This window comes from Dermacentor andersoni, chromosome 4, assembly GCF_023375885.2.
Source record: "Dermacentor andersoni chromosome 4, qqDerAnde1_hic_scaffold, whole genome shotgun sequence".
Lineage (NCBI taxonomy): Eukaryota > Metazoa > Arthropoda > Arachnida > Ixodida > Ixodidae > Dermacentor > Dermacentor andersoni.
In genome coordinates this window covers 222,056,482-222,080,915 of record NC_092817.1, presented here as the reverse complement: position 1 = coordinate 222,080,915, position 24,434 = coordinate 222,056,482, and the positions used below count along the sequence as shown (strand labels likewise).

The window sequence follows — 24,434 nt, the reverse complement described above, 5'->3', positions numbered from 1 at the left end:
AGTGGTAATGGTAAGTTTCCAGTAAGGAACTGAGTATTTTATTCTTCTGTGAATTTCTTTCTCATGATCAGGCTCTCCTGTGAGTAATTGTATCTATTCCTTAATTATACATGCGTCCACCCGCCATCTCCTGTCACAGTACGAACACTGATATGCCTAATGATCCTGTGGCGGTTTGAGCCCTCAATGGCAGTAAAAAACATGCATTCATTTTTTTGAACTGCCCGACTTTAAGGACATTCTTGCGGCCCCTTGGGATTTCAAAAAATCGGAGGTTGACTGTACAATTGATGAAAAGCATGCTTCAAATGGCCCGTGGGGCAAATGCGTGGTCGAAGGAGGATGAGAACAGAAAGGACATTGAGGAATGAACGGGGAAGGAAGTGTGCCGCCGCTTCTTTTCAAGGAGCTTGAGCTCAAAAAACAAAGTGTTGACTGACGCCAAGATGGCACGTGTCCCTCATCCAAACCAAAATAAACTCTTCAAAGCAGTGAAAAGCAACACTTAGGCATTGTGCGCGGGCTGAGAATATGTCAGCACAGTTGAGGTTGACACACCAGCTGTTGAGAGAGAATCTCACTGGTGACAAAGTTCGGGCCTCATGCCAATGAGCTTGCCATCAATTGATAAAAATAGCTCATATCCCGTTCAGTCACGGCGTCCACAAATGTGGACGCGACCTACTTTTGCCATTTCTGTGCAATGGTAGCAAGGAATAGATCACAAACATTAAGCTTAGGGTTAATTGAACATTTTGATAACCTTAATTACTTTCATTTTGCTTCCGAGTGATATGTATCACTCCAGAGTACTGCTTTGGTGGAGGCACTATACCATGTTTTACATGATTCTTGACGTAGGGCATGTCATTAGCAACCTTGAAATATATGTTGTTTTTTTTCTTGAATTGCTTGAGGCCAATGAATAACCAGTGCATGTAATTCGAGCGGGCGATTGAATCCTTTTTATGAAAAAACTTATCATGACTGACTTTACAATATTCTAATATCTACTCTAATTATAGTAACTCATCATAAAATGCTCAAAGAGTCATTCTACAACCTTGACTTGCTTTCAGTGAAGTCTCAAGCGCCACTTATGTTTCACACATGTATTGACAGTTGATCATCACATGTGACTGAAGGGGATATTCGAAAACATTTGTTTCTGTATGCATCTCCTTTTTATTCATATTTGAGAATGTTCGACTCATTTTGCAATGAGTTTTACCATTTCTTTTTTCGAAGTTATTCTATTCACTGTGCATTTTACTAACCCCTCCCTTCTGATTTCTTTTTGTATAAAATCAATGCTACTCCTTGCTATTCAAACTGGATTAGGTCGGGTTTTTTTTTTCTTTTTTTTTTAGCAGGCTTACTAGAGAGTTACAGCATCAGGTGACATGGCGTCTTGACATAAAACAAAATTCTGTATCACTCAGGGAGTTTTGCAAAGGCACTCAGGGAAAACCTGGAAAACTCAGGGCACTTGGAAATGTCAACTTGGTAGACAACCTGGAGTGCTCGCCACATTTTCAAGTGAAGCTTGTATTGGCACACAAGTTGTGGTGGTGATGTAGTTATGCAAAAGCCCAGTTGCTCGGCGCTCGGTGCGAGCAACAGCCGGAGCTCGCACAAGAGTGGCAGCGCTGACGTCGCGCAAATCCCAAGCATCGAGAGTGAGAAGCGCAAGCCAAGCGCCGGTGGAGGCAAACCAACCCCCAGTTATCAGTTCGGCTACAGACCCGTTGACAATGGCATCGAGAGCGTCAGTGTTTGTGGTGATGGGATGTTTCTTGGAAAATGAAGCTCGAATCTAGCAAAACAACGACGAGATAAAAGACCTTTATGAAAATCGTCCCAAACACAAGTTCAAACTTGAGAGAATGACCAGCAGCTTCGCTGTTTTGACAGCTTTCACTGCATAGAACTGGCTTTACTTTTTTCTCTTTACTCCACATGGAGTTTGGATTCACTCACCTTCTCTCCACCTATTATATTGTTTAGCTCTTGTGGTGTGTGGAGGCTCTCTGGTCAGCAGCCGTGCTTTGTTTGGCACATGTTCAGAAATCATTGCATTGATATATATTATTTGTGGTTTGTTGCATATCGGAGCAACTGATGCCCCATACCACCTCTGTCTATCTAATATAGTGAAAAAAAACACCAAAGGACAAGTACAGATATGTTCTGTCCCTTAAGATGCAGGTGTGAGGGACAGAGGGTCTCCACAGGCACGTACCCAGGATTTTTTTTCGGGGGGGGCCCACCACCTCCATCATCATCATCATCATCATACTGTTTTATGTTCACTGCAGGCCGAAGACATCTCCCTGAGATCTCCAATTACCCCTGTCTTGCGCCAACCGATTCCAACTAGCGCTCGCGAATTTCCTAATTTCATCGCTCCACCTAGTGTTTTGTCGTCCTCGATTGCGTTTTCCTTCTCTTTGTACCCATTCTGTAACCCTAATGGTCCAACGGTTATCTAACCGGTGCATTACTTGACCTGCCCAGCTACATTTTTTCCTCTTGATGTCAATTAGAATATCGTCTACACCCGTTCGCTCTCTGATCCAAACCGCTCTTTTTCTCTCTCTCAACGTTATGCCTAGCAACATTCGTTCGATCGCTCTTGCGCGGTCCTTAACTTGCATTACATTACATTATGGGGTTTTACGTGCCAAAACCACTTTCTGATTATGAGGCACGCCGTAGTGGAGGACTCCGGAAATTTCGACCACCTGGGGATCTTTAACGTGCACCTGAATCTAAGTACACGGGTGTTTTCGCATTTCGCCCCCATCGAAATGCGGCCGCCATGGCCGGGGTTCGATCCCGCGACCTCGTGCTCAGCAGCCCAACACCATAGCCACTGAGCAACCATGGCGGGTGGTCCTTAACTTGCTCTCAAGTCTCTGCCCCATATGTCAGCACTGACAAAATGCACTGATTGCACACCTTACTTTTCAATAATGATGGTAAGCTTCCAGTCAGGAGCTGGCAATGTCTGCCGTATGCGATGCAACCTATTTTTATTCTGTGAATTTCCTTCTCATGATCAGGGTTCCCTGTGATTAATTGACCTAGGTAAACGTACTCCTTCGCAGTCTCTAGTGGCCGACTGGCGATCCTGATCCCTTGTTCCTTTGCCCTGCTATTTATCATTATCTTCATCTTCTGCATATTAATATTCAACCCCACTCTTACACTCTCTCTCTTAAGGTCTCCAACCACTTGTTGTAATTCGTCTGCATTGTTGTTGAATAGAACAATGTCATCGGCAAACTGAAGGTTGCTGATATATTTGCCGTCGATCTTTACTCCAAAGCCTTCCCAGTTTAATAGCTTGAATTCTTCTAAGCACGCAGTGAATAGCTTATGAGAAATTGTGTCTCCCTATCTGACCCCTTTCTCTATAGGTATCTCCCTGCTTGTGTAGAATTAAGGTAGCTGTAGAACCTCTTTAGATATTCTTACACGAAGGACGAGTTAGTAAGACGAGAAACTATTTACAGATTATATTTACAACAACGGTTGCAGCGCTGACCGGTTAGATTCACAGCGCGAGCCCAGTTCGTTCTTCGTCCTCTTTTCTGGAGTGATGGCGCCCACGCGCATCGTTCAAAACAAACAAATACCACACGCATGTAGCAATATTTTCCAAGCATTTTACGTAAGCGTTCTGTACTCCTTGATTACGTAGTGCCTCCATGACTGCTGGTATCTCTACTGAATCAAATGCATTTTCGTAATCTATATAAGCCACATAGAGAGGCTTATTGTACTCTGCAGATTTCGCGATAACCTGATTGATGACATGGATGTGATCCATTGTAAAGTATCTCTTCCTGAAGCCAGCCTGTTCCCTTGGTTGACAAAATCCAGTGTTGCCCTTATTCTATTGGAGATTATTTTGGTAAATATTTTATATAATACTGGGAGCAAGCTAATGGTCCTATAATTTTTCAATTCTTTAACGTCTCCTTTTTTGTGGAGTAGTATAATGTCTGCATTCTTCCAGTTTTCTGGGACCCTTGCAGTCGATAGACACTTCGTATAAAGAGCCGCCAGTTTTCCAAGCATTATGTCTCCTCCATCTTTGATTAAATCGACTGTTATTCCACCTTCTCCTCCCGCTCTTCATCATTTCATGTCTTGCAGGGCCCTTCTGACCTCATCGCTAGTTATAAGAGAGTTTCTGTATCCTGTTCATTACTGTTTCTAAGTGAGGTATCGTGACTCCTGTGGGTACTGTATACAGGTCAGCTTAGAATTTTTCCGCTGCTTTTACTATATCTTCGAGATTGCTGATGATATTATCCTTCTTATCTTTTAGTGCACACATCATGGTTTGTCCTATCCCAGGTTTCTTCTTTACTGATTTCAGGCTGCGTTCATTTCTTACGGCTTCTTCAGTGTTTCTCATGTTATAGTTTCGAATATCAGTTATTTTCGACTTGTTGATAAGTCTTGACAGTTCCGCGAACTGCGTAATGCTGTGCGGCCGCCAATCCCATACAACCGCGTAGAGCGCAGGACTCTGCGATTCTAGACGTACTGCGCTCACCGCGAAAGGTTAGAAAAACACCCACATAAGCACAGCAGAGAAGTGGCTACGTGAGGCGGTTCGACCGATAACTGTAGGAGCGTCATTCAAAACAAGTAATTGTTCTCCACTTCCGGCGGCGTTTTCTCTACTTCCTTTTTAAATAAAAAGATGTTGATCCATAAATAGTCTCATAAACAACGGCTGACTTTCTTTTATTATTCGCTTTTGCTTGCAGTTTGGTTGTTGCCTTGGCTCTCTCCCTTAGTACATCGCTTAATTTCTCAACTCCTTGCGATTCTTGTTTCCAGTTGCCAATTTTGCGCGAAAAGCGCTATACAATTAGGGAAACACAGACGAGGTAACGGGCGACAATCATCTTGCTTATGGGTTTAAGGGTTATTGCAGGGTTTCATGATGGACGCTCTTTCACATTATTTTATTTCCCACCTTATCTAACCCATATAACGTGTATATGGTTCCGGGCATCTGCCAGCGTCGCGGTGAGCCGTAACTCAAGGAAATAATGAAGCAAAGGGAAAAGTTAAACGCAATTGGCGTTTTCGCCGGCCGCAACTCGTTCCATGAGAGTAGAGACCAGCTGAGTAACAGCCGCATCCCTCTCCTGGTCCCAGGATCAGCCTAATCAAAGAAGGTTGAACTAACAAAAGCAACAGCTATGCGCGTGACGGTTGAATAGATGGCGACAACTGAACGCATTTCGAGTTAATCGCGGCGCGGGTGCGGAATCTATGAGAAAACTGTCCTTCACATTACAAGAGATGCCGATAACTACCGCCATCTAAAAGGAGTGAAAAAGGCAGCATAATGCTGACCGATGAACAGCTGCCAAGTCTCGACATAGATCTGGCAGCGCTTTAGGAATGTGTGAAGAGTGGTGGCGGGGTGGGAAGGGGGGGGGGGGGGTGGTATGCCACTTGATTTCGGGGGGGGGCCCGGGCCCCCCCGGGCCCCCCCTTGGGTACGTGCCTGGGTCTCCATCACATTGCAGAGTCGAACCTCCTCATGTGTGATGATAGGTGGGTGCGCGCAGTGCGGTGGTTGCGAATATTTTTTAAGGGAGAGGTGTTCATAGATGATCAGCATCTATACTCTCAGATCACATCATCATCATCAGCCTGGTTACGCCCACTTCATGGCAAAGGCCTCTCCCATACTTCTCCAACTAACCCGGTCATGTGCTAATTGTGGCCATGTTGTCCCTGCAAACCTCTTAATCTCAGCCGCCCACCTAACTTTCTTCCGTCCCCTGCTACGCTTCCCTTCCCTCGAAATCCAGTCCGTAACCCTTAAGGACCATCGGTTATCTTTCCTCCTCATTACATGTCCTGCCCATGCCCATTTCTTTTTCTTGATTTCAACTAAGATATAATTAACTTGCATTTGTTCCCTCACCCAATCTGTTTTTTTCTTATCCCTTAACGTTACCCCTATCATTCTTCTTTCAATAGCTCATTGCGTCATCCTCAATTTAAGTAGAACCCTTTTCGTAAGCCTCCAGGTTTCTGCCCCGTACGTGAGTACTGGTAAGACACAGCTGTTATACACTTTTCTCTTGAGGGATAATGGCAACCTGCTGTTCATGATCTGAGAATGCCTGCCAAACACAGGCATCACATGCATGTGTAAATGTGCCTTGGCATAGACAGTGGCAATTTCTTCTTCTGTCAGCTACTGTACTTTTGCATGTATAAGCCGCATCAAAAATTTCAAAAATTTAACAGTAAACTCGACATGCAGATTCTATGCGAATTACACTTCGGGGTGTGGCTTCACAGCATGCCATTTTCCTTGTAGTAGTTAGTGAGTAGTACACACGGCGCCGGCAAACTCGTACCTCACTCATTACCGGGGCGCTCCTTCGGACCGTTTGAAGCGCTTCGAGATATGGCGGAGAGTGAAATCACCACTGATATTTTTGGCTTGGTTAAGTTTGCTCCATCACTGTTGCGCATGCAAGGGCTTCTCTGTCCGCACTGGCATCCTCTGACGTGTGAATGCTAGCTTTGGAATAATCCAATTCATGTCACATGTCACGTGACGGATTTCTCCCCAATCACATCTATCAAGTAATCCAGCTTTATCAGTATCGCCAAAAAGACAAGAGAGAGTGGGGGATACCAAACTGCTGACTGAAGATACAATGTGGATGAATCATTCGTTCGTGAATGAAGACTGTTTTTGCAAACATTTGAGCATTTTGTTATGCAGTTATTTCTGCGGGTTATAATTGCACATGCAAGTGCCTCGAGCGGCCAGTCGAGCGGCAATTTTGCGTGTATTCGTGGACTTCTTTCACGCTTGCAAAAACACTTTTATGTAGCATGCGTTGAGCAACAGCAAGCTGTATTGGGAGTTTTTCATGTTGATCTACAATTTTCTCATAGACACTTTTAATGTAATTATAATATTTTGGTTGATTAATTAATTAATTAAACATTATCTAATTAGGTGGAATGAAAACATAATTTGAGTATCTCCAAGTGACACCAAACAACATTACCTTGGTTCTGTCCAGCTACGTGGCATTCACATATTTTTTAACTCGATAAATTGAGCTGGGACGCCCTGTATATATACATATATATGTATACTATATATGTATACTATGTATAGCCTATATATATTTAACAGTTTCACTCGAAGAAACTTCGTCTGACCCCGCAGAATAGTTCACTGAAGTGACGGCCTTATACAAGTATTTACAAGACCTTACACTGGGAGACAGCTCCATTGTATTGACACTCCAGGCAAATTTTCTGAGCCTGTTGACCTCCATAGCTGAAATTGTGAGTAGCTAGTGTAGCGGCAAACTTCAGTGAGTAGACCAACAGTACTAAAAGCAAACAAGGTGGCCGTAGTTCCAGACATGCACACCATTTCACATAATTTGCGAAGGATAGCAACACAGTCTGGCGTGGTTGTAGTTTTTCTCCGCTCCCGAACGGTTGCAAGGGCTCTGCAAATAGCTTAATGCAGACAAGAGAGAGAAGCCCGATTGTGCCATAAGTCACTGTGAAAACCACATTGACTGCATTCAAGGCCTTGTATATTCTGTACCTTTGACGTGTAAGCATGTGTACATAGTGTAGAGAAGAATTGGAACTGCATAATGGGTCGTCCTCTTCAGTGCTTTTGCTCATGAATGCCGCTCGCGCTTGGAGTGCGTGCCCTGCCTAGACTGTCGCCGCTGCACTAATCCTAGTCCAATCCAATAAGCACCTTAACACTTGGTGGAGAGTTCTGCACCCTCAAACCTGCCACCCTGGAACTTCGATCCCATACCCTGCCCTCTACAATGCCTCGGGACGCCTCCCAGCAAACAGCTTCTCCTGCACCGACCGCATGTCCTGGTGTGACCCCGCCATCTTCACTGATGCAGCTGACACCGAGGTGGAGAACTGGCTCACCACATACGAGAGGGTCACCACACATAACAAGTGGGACGAGCCAGCCAAACTGAACAATGCGCTGTTCTACCTCGCAGGTATCGCCAGCCTATGGTAAAACAACCACAAACCAGATTTCCTGACCTGGTCCGCCTTCAAGACTGCCCTTGACAATGTATTTGTCGCCCCCAGCGTGCTGAGCAGCGTTTTTGGGGGTGCTCTCAGCAGTCAAGTGAACCATTCACTAGTTATATTGAAGACATTCTAAACCTATGCCAGACAGCGAACTCGACCATGGTAGTGTCTGATCGGATCAGTCATATGCTGAAAGGTATCGAAGGCAACGCCTTGAACATGTTGCTTGCCAAGAATCCTCGCTCCGTGGCCGAAATCATCACACTGTGCCAAAGCTATGAGGACTTATGGTGGCAACGGTCATTGACCCGTCACTCTTCATTGCGTGACGAACCCCTCTCTGGTTTGGCTACAATTTCGGACCAGTCTGCTCCACTCGAGGAAATGAAGGCATTCATTAGTGAGGAGGTCACCCGGCAACTATCATTACTGACATTTGCGCAGCCGCAGCATGTGCAGGAGCCCTCCTTGTGTTTTGTGCCTCCACTCCACCACGCCATTGAGCACGAGATCAACATGGCTACGCCCATGTCGTGTCTAGACCCCGACCGCAAGTCACCACGCAGCCATTCCACCAGCCGCCCCGTACAAGGCCTTCTGTTCCATGGATGGGACCTGCCACAGCGAATAGGTGGCGCACTTCAGACAATCAACCAATATACTTTGTGTGTGGTTATGCCGGCCACATGGCACCCTTTTTCCACCGCGTGCAACCTTCTAGGTTTGCATCGTACACGACAAGTCGACTTGTTGGTTCTTCCTGCTCAGATGGTAACCCGACTTCTGACTTGTCACCATCAGTACACCCAAGGCCCATCACTCGCCATTCGCCTTCTCCATGTCATCGCTCACTATTGCCGATGTGGCCTCGTCCCTTTGCTCGCGAGGAGGAACACCAGTTGTCACAGTCCACAAGGCATGGGCTGCAACATTATCAAAATCTGAAAGCCTTCAACGAAACCCATCGAATGTGATAGGCATTTTTGTGGAGGGTGCCCGCACATCTGTGCTTGTGGACACTGGAGACACCGTATCCGTTATGACTACGCAACTTAACCATTTGCTTAAAGTGATGATGCCCTCCGTACAGCCAGTTCCCAGCGTATTTACCCCATAATGGCGTGCATGCACTGCTCATGTCATTGTGGACATTCTATATGCCGCCGAATTCATCCTCATTTCCTCATGCTTGCATGCCTTCATCTTAGGCTGGAATTTTCTCTCCCACCACAGTGCCGTGATTTATTGCACATGAGCCGAAATAGAACTATCGCTGTTGTCAAACTTGACGCTGGCCGAGAGTCCTTCAGCTTTGAACAAGCTAATCATCAAAGAGGACACCACAGTCTCCCTGAACTCGTCAACGGTAGTGTCTGTCTATTGCAGCAGCCTCTCCCACGCCACTGCACAACTTTCTCCATCCGACCTCTTTTGCACCCGAAAAGTCTGCTACTACCTTTTGCGACCGTAGCGCTATCTTTGTTAGCAGCCCATCCCCATGCCCTGTGATGTTGCTGCGCGGGGAATGTCTTGGCAGTGTGGAAGCCATCGAAGCTGTGCAAGTTATGGATGTGCCCGATGACACGCACTGTGCTACACACAGTACGCTCAGTGTTATTTCTATGTCTGCTCCATCACCCTGTGATGTATTTGGTTTTTCCATTGCTGATAATGTTACGCCGGCCCAACATTCACAGCTTCTGTTCCTGTGAGGAGAATTTCATTCTTCTTTCAACATTGGGCAACCTTCCCTGGGCCAGGTGTCCACTGTTAGGCATCGCATCGACACTGGCTCCCAACCACAACTGGCGCAATGCTCGTATCACGTGTCTCCCGCAGAATGTTACATAAGTAACGAGCAAGTCGACAACATTCTGTCACGTGAAGGGATTCGACCTTCGAACAGTCTGTGGGCATCACATGTCGTCGTTGTGAAGAAAGGCGGTTCTGTACAGTTATCTGTGGACTTTCGGCGCCTCAACAAGATTACCCGCAAGGTTGTTTACCCGCTACCGTGAATTGATGAGTCCCACCACGCAATTTCCATGATGCTCAGTTGCTACGGTTTCATTGAGAAGTCATATACAGTCAAGTTTTGTACACTGATACAAAATATAAAAAAAGTAAGCGAAATTCTCATTGAAATGTTCCTTGTGATTGGTATAGTTAAAACCTAATTTTCACAAATTGCCTGCCAATGAATATAACAAAATAGATTTGTCTCTAAAACCAAAAAATACCTGAACCTTGCACGCTGAATTTATTGCTTGCAGCGTGGTTTGCCACACATTTGGTGCAGAAGTTCAGAAGCCCAGTACTGGTACTGGTCTTTCTCAGCACTCCATGTAGCTTTGCGCTAGCAGCAGCTCATTATGACCATCCAACTTTTCTCTCTCACTGTGTGTTTCGAGATTGTATTGGTGCCGGCGCAGTCTCGGAGGCCATTAGTCGGCCAAGCCAGGCTTGTTGGCATCATCGCACAGCAGAGCCACTTGAAAGGGGCGGATTAGCCTGGACCAGCTGCATAGTTGGCGGGTAGTGTTCTGTGCCATGTCCGCCTCAGCCCAGATGGACTTGTTCACGTCACAGAATGCAAGCTGTGTTCTTGGACCACGTCACAGTTTTGTAGGCTTTGTGTAGCTATAGATCAGCCAAATAGAAAGCAGAAATGAAAGACCATCACATTGGAGCAGAAAGCAGGTATGGTAATGGCAGTCACATCAGGTTGTCAAGAAGTTGTGTGTTGTGCATGCCAAATATTCTTGTGTTGTTTAATTGCAGTTTCATCTCATACATGGTTGTGTAGTGGTTCTGTCAAGTCGTGTTCCTTCTATGCATCCACAAAGTTGTGCGCCACACAGGGTATATATTGCAGGAAAGGGCAATGATGAATATACGTGTAGTGCACCACCTATAGAGGCACCACTGATAGCCACCTAGCGGGCGCTTCCAACAGTATGTACGGGAGCAGTAGCAGACGACAACGCTTAGCAGCAAAGATGGCTGAAGTTCACGGCTGTGATTTCTCCTTTGTTCGGGTGCCAGACTGCTTCTTCTGCGGTGACAGCTGTAGCACAGACACTGGCCTCTGTGGAAGTGGGTATGAACACAATGTTACCGGTGTTTGGGACAACCCGATCCATATGCATGCCAGATGCGTCCTGCAGAAAAACACCACAAATCCTATTTACATGAAGTGGAGCTCATGTTAACTAGCTGCTAAATTTTGTTGAGTGATGTGATATCTCGAACGTTTCTTTTTTTAATTCTACTCCTGCCGTAATGCTGCTTCTGTACCTCAATAATAAGCACTCGTCGTTAATGCAGACCTTTATCTCCAACAAATCCACACGGTGCGATGTCTGCACACGCCATGGGGATCTTTCTGCCAGTGAATACATGTGACATCTCCGAATAAGTTCTGTCAAAGTCGCCTCAAGAAGAATAATTGGGAATTCATTGATGGAAACGCACACACTACTCAACGAATTCACCAAATGCATGGCTTAATAAGAGCGCGTGTCAGCACTGTACTGCCGATTCAATTCTGCTACATATGCCAATGAACTGCCATTCCCGCTGCAGTTTCTGCAATTTTAAATTCTTCAAGGTTGGAAATGTACAAAGCTAAAATCTGACCAACTTTTCAGTACTTTCTTTTAATGTTACTAGAGCGAGATGCGACATGATATATTTAAAGGCAAAGCAGCGTCAGTCAAAGTAAATGAGCGCTGACTGCAAGGCCGAGTTTCGTCCTCCACGGCATAAGCGTAATAAGAAAGAATTCAGTTGGGTACGAAATTCACATGCAAAAAGGGACTATGTTGTGAAACAAACAAATCACGCGGCGCGGTAAGCCTGCTCAGACAGCATCAAGGTGTGATGACTTCCCAGAGATGACGCGAACTTTTCTGCAAAAATGGAACAAAGGTACCATATTTATAAAGGGAAAATCAGACATCCACCCATTCGTAGCAATTGCTACAAAGGAAACCCATACGGGTTCCTCGAAAGAAAAGCCTTGCAGTTGAAAACCGACCAGGATGAATTTTTCTTCAACTGCAAAGCTTTGCTTTCGAAGAATCCATATGGGTTTCCTTTGTAGCAATTGCAACGAACGAATGAATGTCTGATTTTCCCTTTAATAATTACTTCTTTCCACCTTGCGGGTTTCTGCAGAACCGTTACGTCAAACTCTTGCCTTTGCTTCTAGTTGTTGACAAATTCGACTTCGCCCTACCATCTGCTAGCCACCTGGTTAGCTCAAATGGTAGAGCGGCTGCCCCGGAAAGGCGGTGGTCCCAGGTTCGAGTCCCGGACTAGGATGAATTTTTCTTCAACTGCGAGGCTTTTCTTTCGAGGAACCCGTATGGGTTTCCTCTGTAGCAATTTATACGAACGGGTGGATATCTGATTCTGATATCTGATATCTGATTTCTGATATCCCAACCATTATGTCAAAAATACCATATGCAGCAACTACTAGCAATTCTCGCCCTGAACTACCTATTTTCGAAACACATTTCCAAAAAAACCACAATATCTAAGATGCCCTCGGGCGAAAAAAATAAAGCTGTTAAAGAAGCACTTGCTTGATGTCATTCCAATAAGACACAGCATGATTTATACCCTTTACAAACAAGGCAGGGTGAAAACCTTGCACCTAAAAAAAAAAATCAACCACAGTTATGCATGAAGCAACTAGCAACAGTTCAACATGCACGAAGCCATGCATAAAATATGTGCAAAAACATGAAGTGTGCAACAGCTGGTGCGAGGATTTACCGGGCCACATAAAACCAACAGTTTCAGTTCTTGCACGCTTCAGTAGCTTTAACATGCAACACAATGCGCTCGTGCAGTCATGCTGCCTAGCTAGTGCAACGTGGTAAAAAAACGGCAAATCGTAGAAGCTGCAAACGGCATTCAGAACTTTAGCAAAGTGCCTTTAAACCGCATGCTGCACTGCAGATGAACTTCATCACTTACCTCTCTAAATATGATCGAGTGGAAAAAATACCAACAAAACAAAGGAAAGGATGAAAATAAGAAATTTCCTACTGAACAGCTGTGATCCATTGCTAGCGTTGCTCCCACTGACGAGGCTTTACGGGAAATGATTAGAACCATATCGCCGGCACATTTTCGCCGGTATTTGAGCCCCCTACCGTGCAACAATTCTTCCTGACATTCCTTGAAGCTTTGGCCACTTACACATGCGAAGGGTGTTGCTTATTTTGCTCTGAAAACGTGAACGAGACAAAGAAGCGCGATCAATGACGCAGCAAACTACGGTGCACGGCTGGCTCCTTTCCCGAGTGTTCTGTGCAAGGCCGCCACCAGTGGCGCGTCCATCAGCGTGCACTACGCACATAACCAAGTAATGGATATAATTTTGGCTCCCCCTTCCTTATAATGAGGTCTTACTGTCGCCATACATTATAAAAATACTAGGTGTCTTGCAGCAGCTTCCTGTTTTTGACATTGTTGCTGTCTGCTCCATCAAATACACTTGTTCTTTACTGCATTGCTCTTGCTGGACTTGCTCTGCTTTATGTTTTTAACACTTGTTCAAGTATACATATCTTTTTGCCCATTGTATCCACATTTGTGCATTCATTTTGTTCTGTTTTTAAAACGAAACTTTCTTTGCCTCTTCCTTTGACTTTCCCACTGCTGCTGCCCCCGTGGGCTGCTGTGGGCTGCTGGCATGCACACTGCCTCGGGGGGCGGTTCAGAACGCATATATAGATGAAAAGCGCAACTAAGAGAGGAAAGGCGACGGGAGAAACTCATTTTCACCCCACTGCATCGAATGCGCAGAATGCCCTCTGGAGCTCCCTGGCCATCGTCACATTAGCCTCTTGGCAGCTGTAATTCTTCTGTGACTCCCCTCAGAAGCATTGCAAAAACTGGAGCGCTTCCCTTTCTACTAAGGTGCCAGTCTAGAGAGGACGTAGACAGAACTGTAGGGAGGAGGGAGAAGAGGCAGTTCCCATACAAAGGAGGGGGGGAGGTGACGTGAGAAGGCAAGCAAACCCTACTACTATATCATGGCGGTTGCGGGGAAACTGGATAAGCTTACGTTCATGGTACGGTACAGTACATTGCTGCTATTTCTGAAAAAATAAATACCATGCAAGTATGTTAGGCGGACAAACTATGCAGGGCGTGCAGAAGCAGAGTTCCATTAATTAAAGTGCACCGCAGGGTCCAGGCGACGCTACGGAAGCAGTCAACCGTCAAATCAATACTTTTGTGTCCACCGCTTTAGCTCTGCAAATATGGCATTGCGAAAGGCCGGGGATTCAATCCCAACAGCGGCAGCCGCATTTCAAGGGGGTCAAAATAGAGAACGCACATGCACTTAGATTTTGGGACATGTTAAAGAACATCACGGTGTCAAAATTAATCTGGAGTGTGCCAATACGGATGCCTCATGATCATGATCATGCCAGTGCCTCATGATCTGATTGTGATTTTGGCACGTGCAGCACCATTATCTAATTCAAGTTTAATACTTCTGACACAATGGGATGTGCCATGTGAGGGAATGACTATGCTCAACCCTCTTGGAGGCTATGAAATATGGTGCACAACAATGCCTCAAGCAAGCATCTCTCCGTGTGTGTTCTGCATACTATGCAGACAAACAGCAGTGGTGCCCAAAGATAACATTTAGCATCAACTCACCACTGTCTTGTTAGACTAAGTGTTGAAGAAATTAAGTTTTAGCTGTCAACATCACTGCTAATTAACATCAATCAAAGCATCCGGCATGGAATGCTTCGCTTACATCAATTCCCTCAGTGCATGGGATCTGTATAATTTTTCTAACAAAGATTCTCTGAAAACTCATGTTTGCCTATTTGTTATTTATCTTACCTAGTGCTCATAATTGTTCTGTGATGCAGGCACGGGTGAATGATGAGCGTCCTCTGAGCCTGGAGGAGATGAGATCAGCCCTGCGGCAGGCCAGCTTCACCACATCACGCTTTACATGCTCAGAGCCTGGATGCACAGCCAGCTTTGCCTCGTACATGTCCTACTATTCTCACCTCAGCCACTGCGGGCCATTCGTCAAGACCTTCTTCAGCGAGCCAGTTCAGGTGTCTTGTCCTCCTCTAAGTTGGTTTTCACATGTAAACAAGACTATTTATTGGCAAGTGAGAGAAAAAAACAGGCAGTGAAATCTCACTTATTTTAAATCTCATAATTCTAACAGATTTCAGCTGCTCAGCTCATCCTGGCAAGGTCACATGTGTTTAAATATGGAAAAGTTGAACAAATGGAAACTCTAAAAACCATGTGGTTATTGACAACACTCACTCCTGCCTTTTGGACCAGGCCCTATGTGCGGCTAGTCATCGAATGATGTGTACCACAGAAATTGAGTGGTTTAGCTTTGCATGATATATTAGGCCCACAGTGCATGCACCTGTGCAAGGATGCTTTCTGTCAGTGCGCGAGCAGTTGTCCTAGTCTGTTTGACTATGGTTAAACGCCATTCCAAAGGAAAGCGAGAAAAGCATGCTACTAACAACTGTGAATGCTTATTGAAATATAATGGCGACAGCAAGACAATGAGTGCACTCCGAAACAAGCAAGAAGAACAGCGGACAGAAAAACTAGGGAAGGTGTCAAACGTTGCATACAGTGCGTGCACAATCTCATCAAGAAATGTGATAATTCGGAAGCATGTGTATGCCGTCAGTTGCGCACAACTGGCACAAGAGCCATTCAAAACAAAACAGATGGGAATGAACCAGCTTATTTCTAGTTGCAGGAGAACAAATTACCCATGTTTTATGGATCTGTATAGATACATAAAATATAGGTAATTTCATCTCATGATTCACTTCATTGCATAAGTCTTTCCTATTCACCTAGTATTTTAGTTATTTTGCTTTACAGTTAAACCTTGATACAACAAAGTCCGTGAACTTGGCAATTTGCTTCATTGTACCAAAATTTCATTGTATTGAAATTTGGCATTTTATACAAATAACTACAGTCACTGATCAATTTTTTTTACCTGGAATGGGCCGCAAGATTTTCTGAATCATTGGGCAATAAAAAAATAATAATTTGAGAAAAATTTTATTTTGTTGAATTTGAGAGAAGGTGACGAAAAATACGGCTTCATGTTGTGTTGGCTATATATTGTCACGTGGTAGTGACGGTGAACAAAGCAGCCCAACTGCGAAAGACGAAACTAGCGTTTTATTGGGCGTACTTGTGCCCTCAAAAACAGGCTACACTCAAAGAATGGCCACAGCGGCGAACACAGTCGGTGATCGGCGAAAATCTGATCGGCGGGTCAAGCGCGTCCGCTTTTATACAGCAGTCATTGAATGTTCCAGACTAATTGTTGGGACCCGCGTGCCTTCCACAAAGTTCTGCACCATTCGCGTCAGGCGATGAAATCAGATAACACAAGGTTCGGCGACAACAGACAGCAGATAGAAGCATCGATAACTTTCCAGAAACTTCGGATACATGCAGGCGTGTCCCGCGCTGTGCGATTACATTTGCTCGTTGCTGTTGAGCGAAGTCTTCCGCGCTTATTACTCCAAGGAAGGCGTCGTAATCCTCGTCATCTTGCGGCGGCGAGTCAATGGGGGCGCGTGATAAGCAATCGGCATCTGAGTGTTTTCGCCCGGACTTGTAGGTTACAGTGATGTCGTATTCTTGTAGTCTGAGGCTCCATCGTGCCAGCCGTCCTGAAGGGTCCTTTAAGTTAGCTAGCCAACACAACGCGTGATGGTCGCTGACCACTTTGAACGGCCTCCCATTTAGGTAAGGGCGGAATTTAGCTGTAGCCCAAACAAAGGCAAGGCATTCCTTTTCGGTTGTAAAATAATTGCCTTCCGCTTTTGTCAACGACCAGCTAGCGTAAGCTATGACGTGTTCATGTCCATCTTTTCTCTGGACTAGGATGGCACCGAGGCCTAGGCTACTGGCGTCAGTGTGGATTTCGGTATCGGCGTGCTCGTCAAAGTGCACAAGTACGGGCGGCGACTGCATGCGTCGTTTGAGTTCTTGAAATGCGTCGGCCTGTGGCGTTTCCCACTTGAACTCGACGTCACATTTAGTTAGTTGTGTCAGCGGCTCAGCGATGCATGAAAAGTCCTTGACAAATCGCCTGTAGTAGGCACACATGCCAAGAAATCTACGCACTGCCTTCTTGTCGATGGGCTGCGGGAACTTTGCAATGGCAGCTGTCTTCTGCGGGTCGGGGTGGACTCCAGCCTTGCTGATGACGTGGCCCAGGAACAGAAGCTCATCGTAAGCGAAGCGGCACTTTTCTGGCTTCGGAGTGAGCCCTGATGACTTGATGGCTTCTAGTACTGTCGCAAGCCGCTTGAGGTGATTGTCGAAATTTCCGGCGAAGACGACAACGTCATCCAAGTAAACGAGATAGGTCTGCCACTTCAATCCTGCTAATACCGTGTCCATGACGCGCTGGAACGTTGCAGGCGCCAAGCACAGCCCGAATGGCATGACCTTGAACTCGTAGAGGCCGTCTGGCGTGATGAAGGCGGTCTTTTCGCGATCTCTTTCGTCGACTTCTATTTGCCAGTAGCCAGACTTGAGGTCCATCGATGAGAAGTATTTAGCATTGCAGAGCCGATCCAATGCGTCGTCTATCCGTGGGAGGGGGTATACGTCTTTCTTCGGGATTTTGTTCAATCGACGATAATCGACGCAGAAACGTAGGGTTCCGTCCTTTTTCTTAACTAAAACTACTGGAGAGGCTCACGGGCTTTTCGACGGCTGGATGATGTCGTCGCGCAGCATTTCGTCGACTTGGTGTCTTATAGCTTCGCGTTCTCGCGTCAAAACTCTGTAAGGGCTCTGGCGGAGTGGTCGAGCGCACTCTTCGGTTATTATGCAATGCTTTGCGACTGGGGTTTGTCGAATCCTCGATGACGCCGAAAAGCAGTCTTTGTATCGTCGAAGCAGACTTCTGAGCTGTTGCTTCTTAATCACGTGGAGACTTGGATTTATGTCGAAGTCTGGCTCGGGAACTACGGTCGTCGGGGTAGATGCGACAGAATCGGAGAGGACAAACGCATCGCTGGTTTCCTGAATTTCCTCGATGTATGCGATCGTCGTGCCCTTGTTGATGTGCTTGAACTCCTTGCTGAAGTTTGTCAGCAACACTTCAGTTTTCCCTCCATGCAGTCGAGCGATCCCTCTTGCGACGCAAATTTCACGGTCGAGAAGTAGACGTTGGTCGCCTTCGATGACGCCTTCTACGTCAGCGGGCGTTTCGGTGCCGACCGAGATAACAATGCTGGAGCGAGGTGGGATGCTCACTTGATCTTCGAGCACACTCAAGGCGTGGTGACTACGAGGGCTCTCCGGCGGTATCGTTTGATCTTCCGACAGCATTATTGACTTCGACTTCAGGTCGATGATTGCGCCGTGTTGGTTCAGGAAGTCCATGCCGAGAATGACGTCTCGTGAACACTGTTGCAGGATAACGAAGATGGCAGGGTAAGTCCGGTCATGAATGGTAATTCTTGCCGTGCAGATTCCAGTCGGCGTGATGAGGTGTCCTCCAGCAGTCCTAATTAACGGACCTTCCCATGCAGTCTTAACTTTCTTCAACTGGGCTGAGATGGGTCCACTCATAACGGAGTAATCAGCTCCTGTGTCTACTAAGGCGGTGACTGCGTGGCCGTCAAAAAGCACGTCATGGTCGGTGGTTCTTTGTCTGGCATTGCAGTTAGGTCTTGGCGTCGGATCACGGCTGCGTCGTGTTGAACTGAAGCTGGAACGTCACGTCATCAAGTCGTCTTTCGTCGGTGTAGTCTTGGCTTTCTGACTTCATCGGGACGGCGGCATGTCGTTATTATGTTGTCCAGATGGTCTCTTCGTCGTCTTCGGCGGCGGCGGCAGAGGAGCTTCGTCAGTTCGATGGACAGCAACCGCACCTCCATCGATTGCTGCTTTTAGTTTTCCGGATATGAGCTCGCAGACCAGCCCCGTGCTGGGCCAGTGTATGGACGGCGCTGCGGCGACAGGTAGCGGCCTGGTGGCAGCGACCGGGATGGGCGTCGAGGGCTCCACTGTGTAGCAACGACGTAGTCGGCGATGTCACGAGGACGTTCACCTTCTCGAGGGCGCGGTGCATTGACGGCGAACCCTCGCAATCCCAGGTCGCGGTATGGGCATCGGCGGTAGATGTGCCCGGCTTCTCCGCAGTGGTAGCAGAGCGGGCAGTGGTCGGGGGCGCGCCAAATGTCCGTCTTCCTCGCGTAAGTGCGCTGGGCGACGGGTGGTCGTGCTGGTGGCGGTGGCGGCGAACGACGGAACTGTGGCGTGACAGGGCCCGGGCGCGGTCGCGGAGGGAGACCTTGACGGCGTGCGACGGCGGCATAGGTCATCGCTTGCGGCTCAGGCTGCAGCGATTCAGGGGCTACTCTGAGTTGTTGTTGTTGCTCCTCACATACGGCATCGGCAATCAAAGCCACTTGAGGCTGTGATGATGGGAACAGCTTCTGTAGCTCCTCCCGCACGACCGCCCTGATAGTCTCGCGCGCAGATCGTCGGTGGCCAGAGATTGAAGTCCTGTGTAGTTGGTAGAGTTCGTGCAGCGGTTGAATTGCCGGCTCCGCATTTCGAGTGTCTTCTCGATGCTGGTGGCCTCGCGAAGGAACTCTTCTTTGGTCGTCGGTGGGCTTCGTATCATTGCGCCGAAAAGTTCTTCCTTCACACCACGCATAAGTAGGCGGACTTTCTTCTCCTCGGGCATATCCGGGTCGGCGTGGCGGAACAGACGGCTCATTTGTTCCGTAAGGATGGCAACGTTCTCGTTGGGTAGCTGCACTCGGGCGTCCAGCATAGCTTCGGCCCTTTCCTGTCGCACGACACCTGTAAAGGTGTGCAGGACGCTGCTACGGAACAGATCCCATGTTGTCAAAGTCGACTCCCTGTTCTCGAACCACGTTCTGGCGGCGTCTTCTAAGGCGAAGTATACATGCCGCAGCTTATCGTCGGAGTCCCAGTTGTGGAAAGTTCCGATTCGTTCGTAGGTCTCCAGCCAAGATTCTGGGTCTTCATTCACTGCTCCATGGAAGGTTGGGGGGTCCCGAGGTTGTTGTAGGATAACGGGAACGCTGGGGCAGCCATTGGAGTTGTCTTGACCACGATCTTCTTGGTCATCTCAGGTAGAAGCCCGTGCTCTGGGGGCAGTCCTTGCAGTCTGCACGCTGGCCTTGGGCGATGTTGGTTTTGTCCTCGGGCTTCGGGCTTGGATCGCTGCTTTGCGGGTGCGTTCAGTACATGAACGCACTAGCACCTCCAGCAGATGTCACGTGGTTGTGACGGTGAAGAAAGCAGCCCAACTGCGAAAGACGAAACTAGCGTTTTATTAGGCGAACTTGTGCCCTCAAAAATAGGCTACACTCAAAGAATGGCGACAGCGGCGAGCACAGTTGGCGATCGGCGAAAATATGATCGGCAGGTCAAGCGCGTCGGCTTTTATACAGCAGTCGTCGAATGTTCCAGACTAATCGTTGGGACCCGCGTGCCTTCCACAAAGTTCTACACCATTCGCGTCAGGCGATGAAATCGGATAACACAAGGTTCGGCAACAACAGACAGCGGATAGAAGCATCGATAACTTTCCAGAAACTTTGGATACATGCGGGCACGTCCCGCGCTGTGCGATAACATTTGTTAGGCGGCGAAATGTGGTAGCCCGACAGAGATAAGTACACGTGTCAATATTCACAGCAGCAGTAAGAATTAAGTGAAGCCAGCCACGCTTTTGTATCCATTCCACCCCCGCAGCTAATAGTGTTGCCTACATTGGGACAACGCTATCATGAAAAGCAGAGCGAATGCTTCGTCTGTGTCTTCAACGCATCTCTGAAACTCGAGATTATGTAGCCCAGAGTGCTAAACATGCAAGAAAACGGCACACATGATACCATATCATGTCTGAACAGGGGGAGCGTGGGCTGTATATGCATAGCTCGGCCCGAGAACCATGCGCCACCAATGCCGGCCTTCATGCGCACTTCATCATCATCATCATTTATTATCCCTTAAGGGCCCTGGATTGGGCATTACATAAGGGAGGGGGTTAACAAGAGAAGTATTCACATGGTCATATAATTATAAAGCGAAATAAAAAGGCAGACAGGCAAAGTAACGTTATACATTGTTATGGAACCGTGGTTGAAGGCAAAGATAAAAAAAAAAAAGACACGAAAATAACACCCATGCAGTTGATCTCCGCATATGTTTGCAATTGAATAAAAAGGTTACAGTACAATTCAATATAAAATTCAGTTCAATACAACATTCAATTCAATACAAAATACAATTCAATACACATATATATACACACAAGTCCATGTAATAGGAAATTGATTGTGTTACGGCAAGTTCTCTCCCTCTTCCCCTTGCTCATGCAAGAAAACACCGCTCATCAAGCCGCCATCCTTCTCGGGTGGCGCAATAGAATCTTATTGCATTTTGACTTTAATGGTTCATGACACTGCTCCACTTCAGCAGTTGATCTTGGTCGTGCAGTGTATGATCTAAGAGGTTAATTTGGAAGCAGCCGCTTGTAATTCAAACATTTGATTGAATTACAATGAATGATTGTAATACAATTACAATTTGCGTCCGCGGAAATTTTCATTTATTATCTCGGCATTCCTTTGCTGTGAAAGCGATATTTATTTATTTGAAATCATGTATAAACACACTTCGTTATGTTGAGGTTCTAAATACATGGTGTTCTATGAATAAGAAGTTAATAAAATGTAAATACAGTAGCACATCGTTAAAAGTTTTGGAAAAAAATGCGAGGAAACAACATACTAACCGGGAAAACGTACAATCCGAAGTAACTAAAAAAAAATTTGACAGACTCAACTATTGTTGACATCCACGTAATGCGAACCCTTGTGCAGATCACCGTGTCACGAGGCGCCGATGGCGAAGTTTGTGGTAAAGCAGTTGGCACTTGACAAGGTGATGATGTTAGCTACCACACTCGCGGTTTCTGTTTCACGCGAGAGATGCGGCACGGTTACTTTTAGCCGAATTCGTAATACTGATGTTTCTTGGTTATAAAGGGGAAAATAAACTATGTTCGTTATTCTGAAATATGTGCTCTATTGAAATTTGTAGTTCTGAAATATTTTTACCTTGAAAATATAGGCAATCTGGTGGGGATATGTAAAATATTCGTAAATTTGAAAAATTTGTTAATTTGGGGTTCGTAGTTACGAGCATTGACTGTATAAGGTAACCTTAAACGAGCACAAAAAAGTGCGCGGACAAGACATGGAGATAGCACTAGCACTTGTAGCGTTCCGTCTTGTCCATGACCTTTCTTTTGTGCTCTTTTTATTCTAACAAAGCTTGTTGCTGAGCTAGTTGATTCATGACTTACTTTACGGACAAAATGTATGGCATTAAGCAGATGAGAATGCAGTGGGACACAAACAACATATACAGTAGCCAACCTCCAACTGTTTGTTCACCAGAAACCACGCAACTTTATACATGAGACTTAGGGGCAGCATAATCACAGTAAAAATAAACGAACAAGTGTGATAGGACCTAGCAACAACAACATGAGCCAGTGATCATCAGAGTGGATAGACCTTCAGTTCAGTTCAGGTCGCTTAGGTACATTCCTAAGTGACCTGAACACCCGCCGGGGTTGCTCAGTGGCTATGGTGTTGGGCTGCTGAGCACGAGGTCGCGGGATCGAATCCCGGCCACGGCGGCCGCATTTCGATGGGGGCGAAATGCAAAAACACCTGTGTACTTAGATTTAGGTGCATGTTAAAGAACCCCAGGTGGTCGAAATTTCCGGAGCCCTTCACTACGGCGTGCCTCATAATCAGAAAGTGGTTTTGGCATGTAAAACCCCATAATTTAAGTGACCTGAACTGAACTGTCAAGGCAGGCACATAGGAACATGTGTGCATTACAGACATAAACCAAATAACCGACCAAATGGGACAGCTACACATTCTAATCTTGGCGGCGGTTTCAGGCACTCTGTTGTGAATTAATTTTCTTTGTCACCTAATGTTAGTGACAGCATGCTAACGCACCAGTTGCCTGTTCTTTTTATTAAGATCTTCCTTTCAGAGCAGTTTCATGCTTTCCTTAGAAAGGTCGTTTGGTCCAGGAGTGGCACACAGTGGTCTGCCAAGTGTCCATCATTGTTGCTGTCGGCCCCTTACTGGTGCTCTCTCGCACGATTGTTGAAGCATCATCGTGTTTGTCCAATACACATCCTGCCCCAGCTTAGGGGAATATCGTAAACCACATCACTTAAACAATTGGTGTATCGTGTTGCAGGCATTTGATGGCTTATTCGCCATCAAAGGGCAAATCTAGCCCAGGTTGCAAATTGAAGTTAGTTATATCAAGGTTTAACTGTACCTGCATGCATGCACCATTGTAATAGGGCTAACAGTATCAATGCATGGTTGTGCAGGCCTCCCCCATCGTACAGGGCCCAAGCGAGAAGGGCAAGCGTTCATCTGCACTCAGGTGAGTTGGGATGTTTGTCATTTACACTGACACAGTGCACTGTCAGGCTGTCTTTTTGAGCATCATTTGGGGGGACGCTTCATTGTCAGCATAATTGATTTAAAACATGCTAAATACCATTAGCAGGGCTTTCAGAAACATCTGAAAAAAGGTAAAGTAGCAGAGAGAAATTGCACTTTAGCCCGATTTGAAGGAACACCAAGGTTTAGCATTCTGCTCAAGCTCCTCCACTTGATTGCACGCCTTACATTATCCCTGCTGCTCACATATCTCATCGCACTGGCCATGCACTACGAGTTACTCAATCACGTTGCTGTTCTAAAACATTTTGTCTCTTTTTTTCCCAGAGCAGCCAAATACTGGAACAGCCTTTGCGATAGCATTGTTATTATTGCCTGCCCATCTAGCTTCGTGCAAAGCGTAACAAGTGTGCTTTCACATTAAATGACTTTGGCAAATATGCCTTCTGCTGTACAAACCCACCCCTTATGCAATACCTCCTGGGTGTCTAAGGAAATATTTAAAAAGGTTAATGAATGCAGAGTCCTTTAATGGTAGGTAGAGGCAACCAGGCACATAGCAAGCGTGTCACAGCATTGGCGCTGTGAGGCAGTGTTACATGCGGTGCACCTGAAGGGTGAAACCCAAGGAGAGGATGAGATGGTTTGCTTTGTTGACACACACAACATTCAGGAAGTCAATTGTTCAAGCCGCATGCCTTTATTGCATGGCTGGGCTGCAGCCTGGCTGTCTGCTCACAACTGTAAGATCAGATTACAAGTGCGCACATCGAGGCAGCT

The 24,434-nt window shown here is 46.4% G+C and overlaps 1 protein-coding gene across 6 annotated transcripts in view; it reads left to right on the top strand.

Moving 5' to 3' along the window:
- The window catches only part of LOC126538383 (uncharacterized), a 606,484-nt gene that overhangs the window by 291,072 nt on the left and 290,978 nt on the right, over positions 1-24,434 (top strand). For all 6 annotated transcript variants that reach the window (XM_072288044.1, XM_072288042.1, XM_055074756.2 and 3 more), the window contains exons 17-18: positions 15,009-15,203; positions 23,579-23,634. In XM_072288044.1, coding sequence (XP_072144145.1) covers positions 15,009-15,203; positions 23,579-23,634 — 251 coding nt within the window. The remainder of the gene's footprint in view (positions 1-15,008; positions 15,204-23,578; positions 23,635-24,434) is intronic.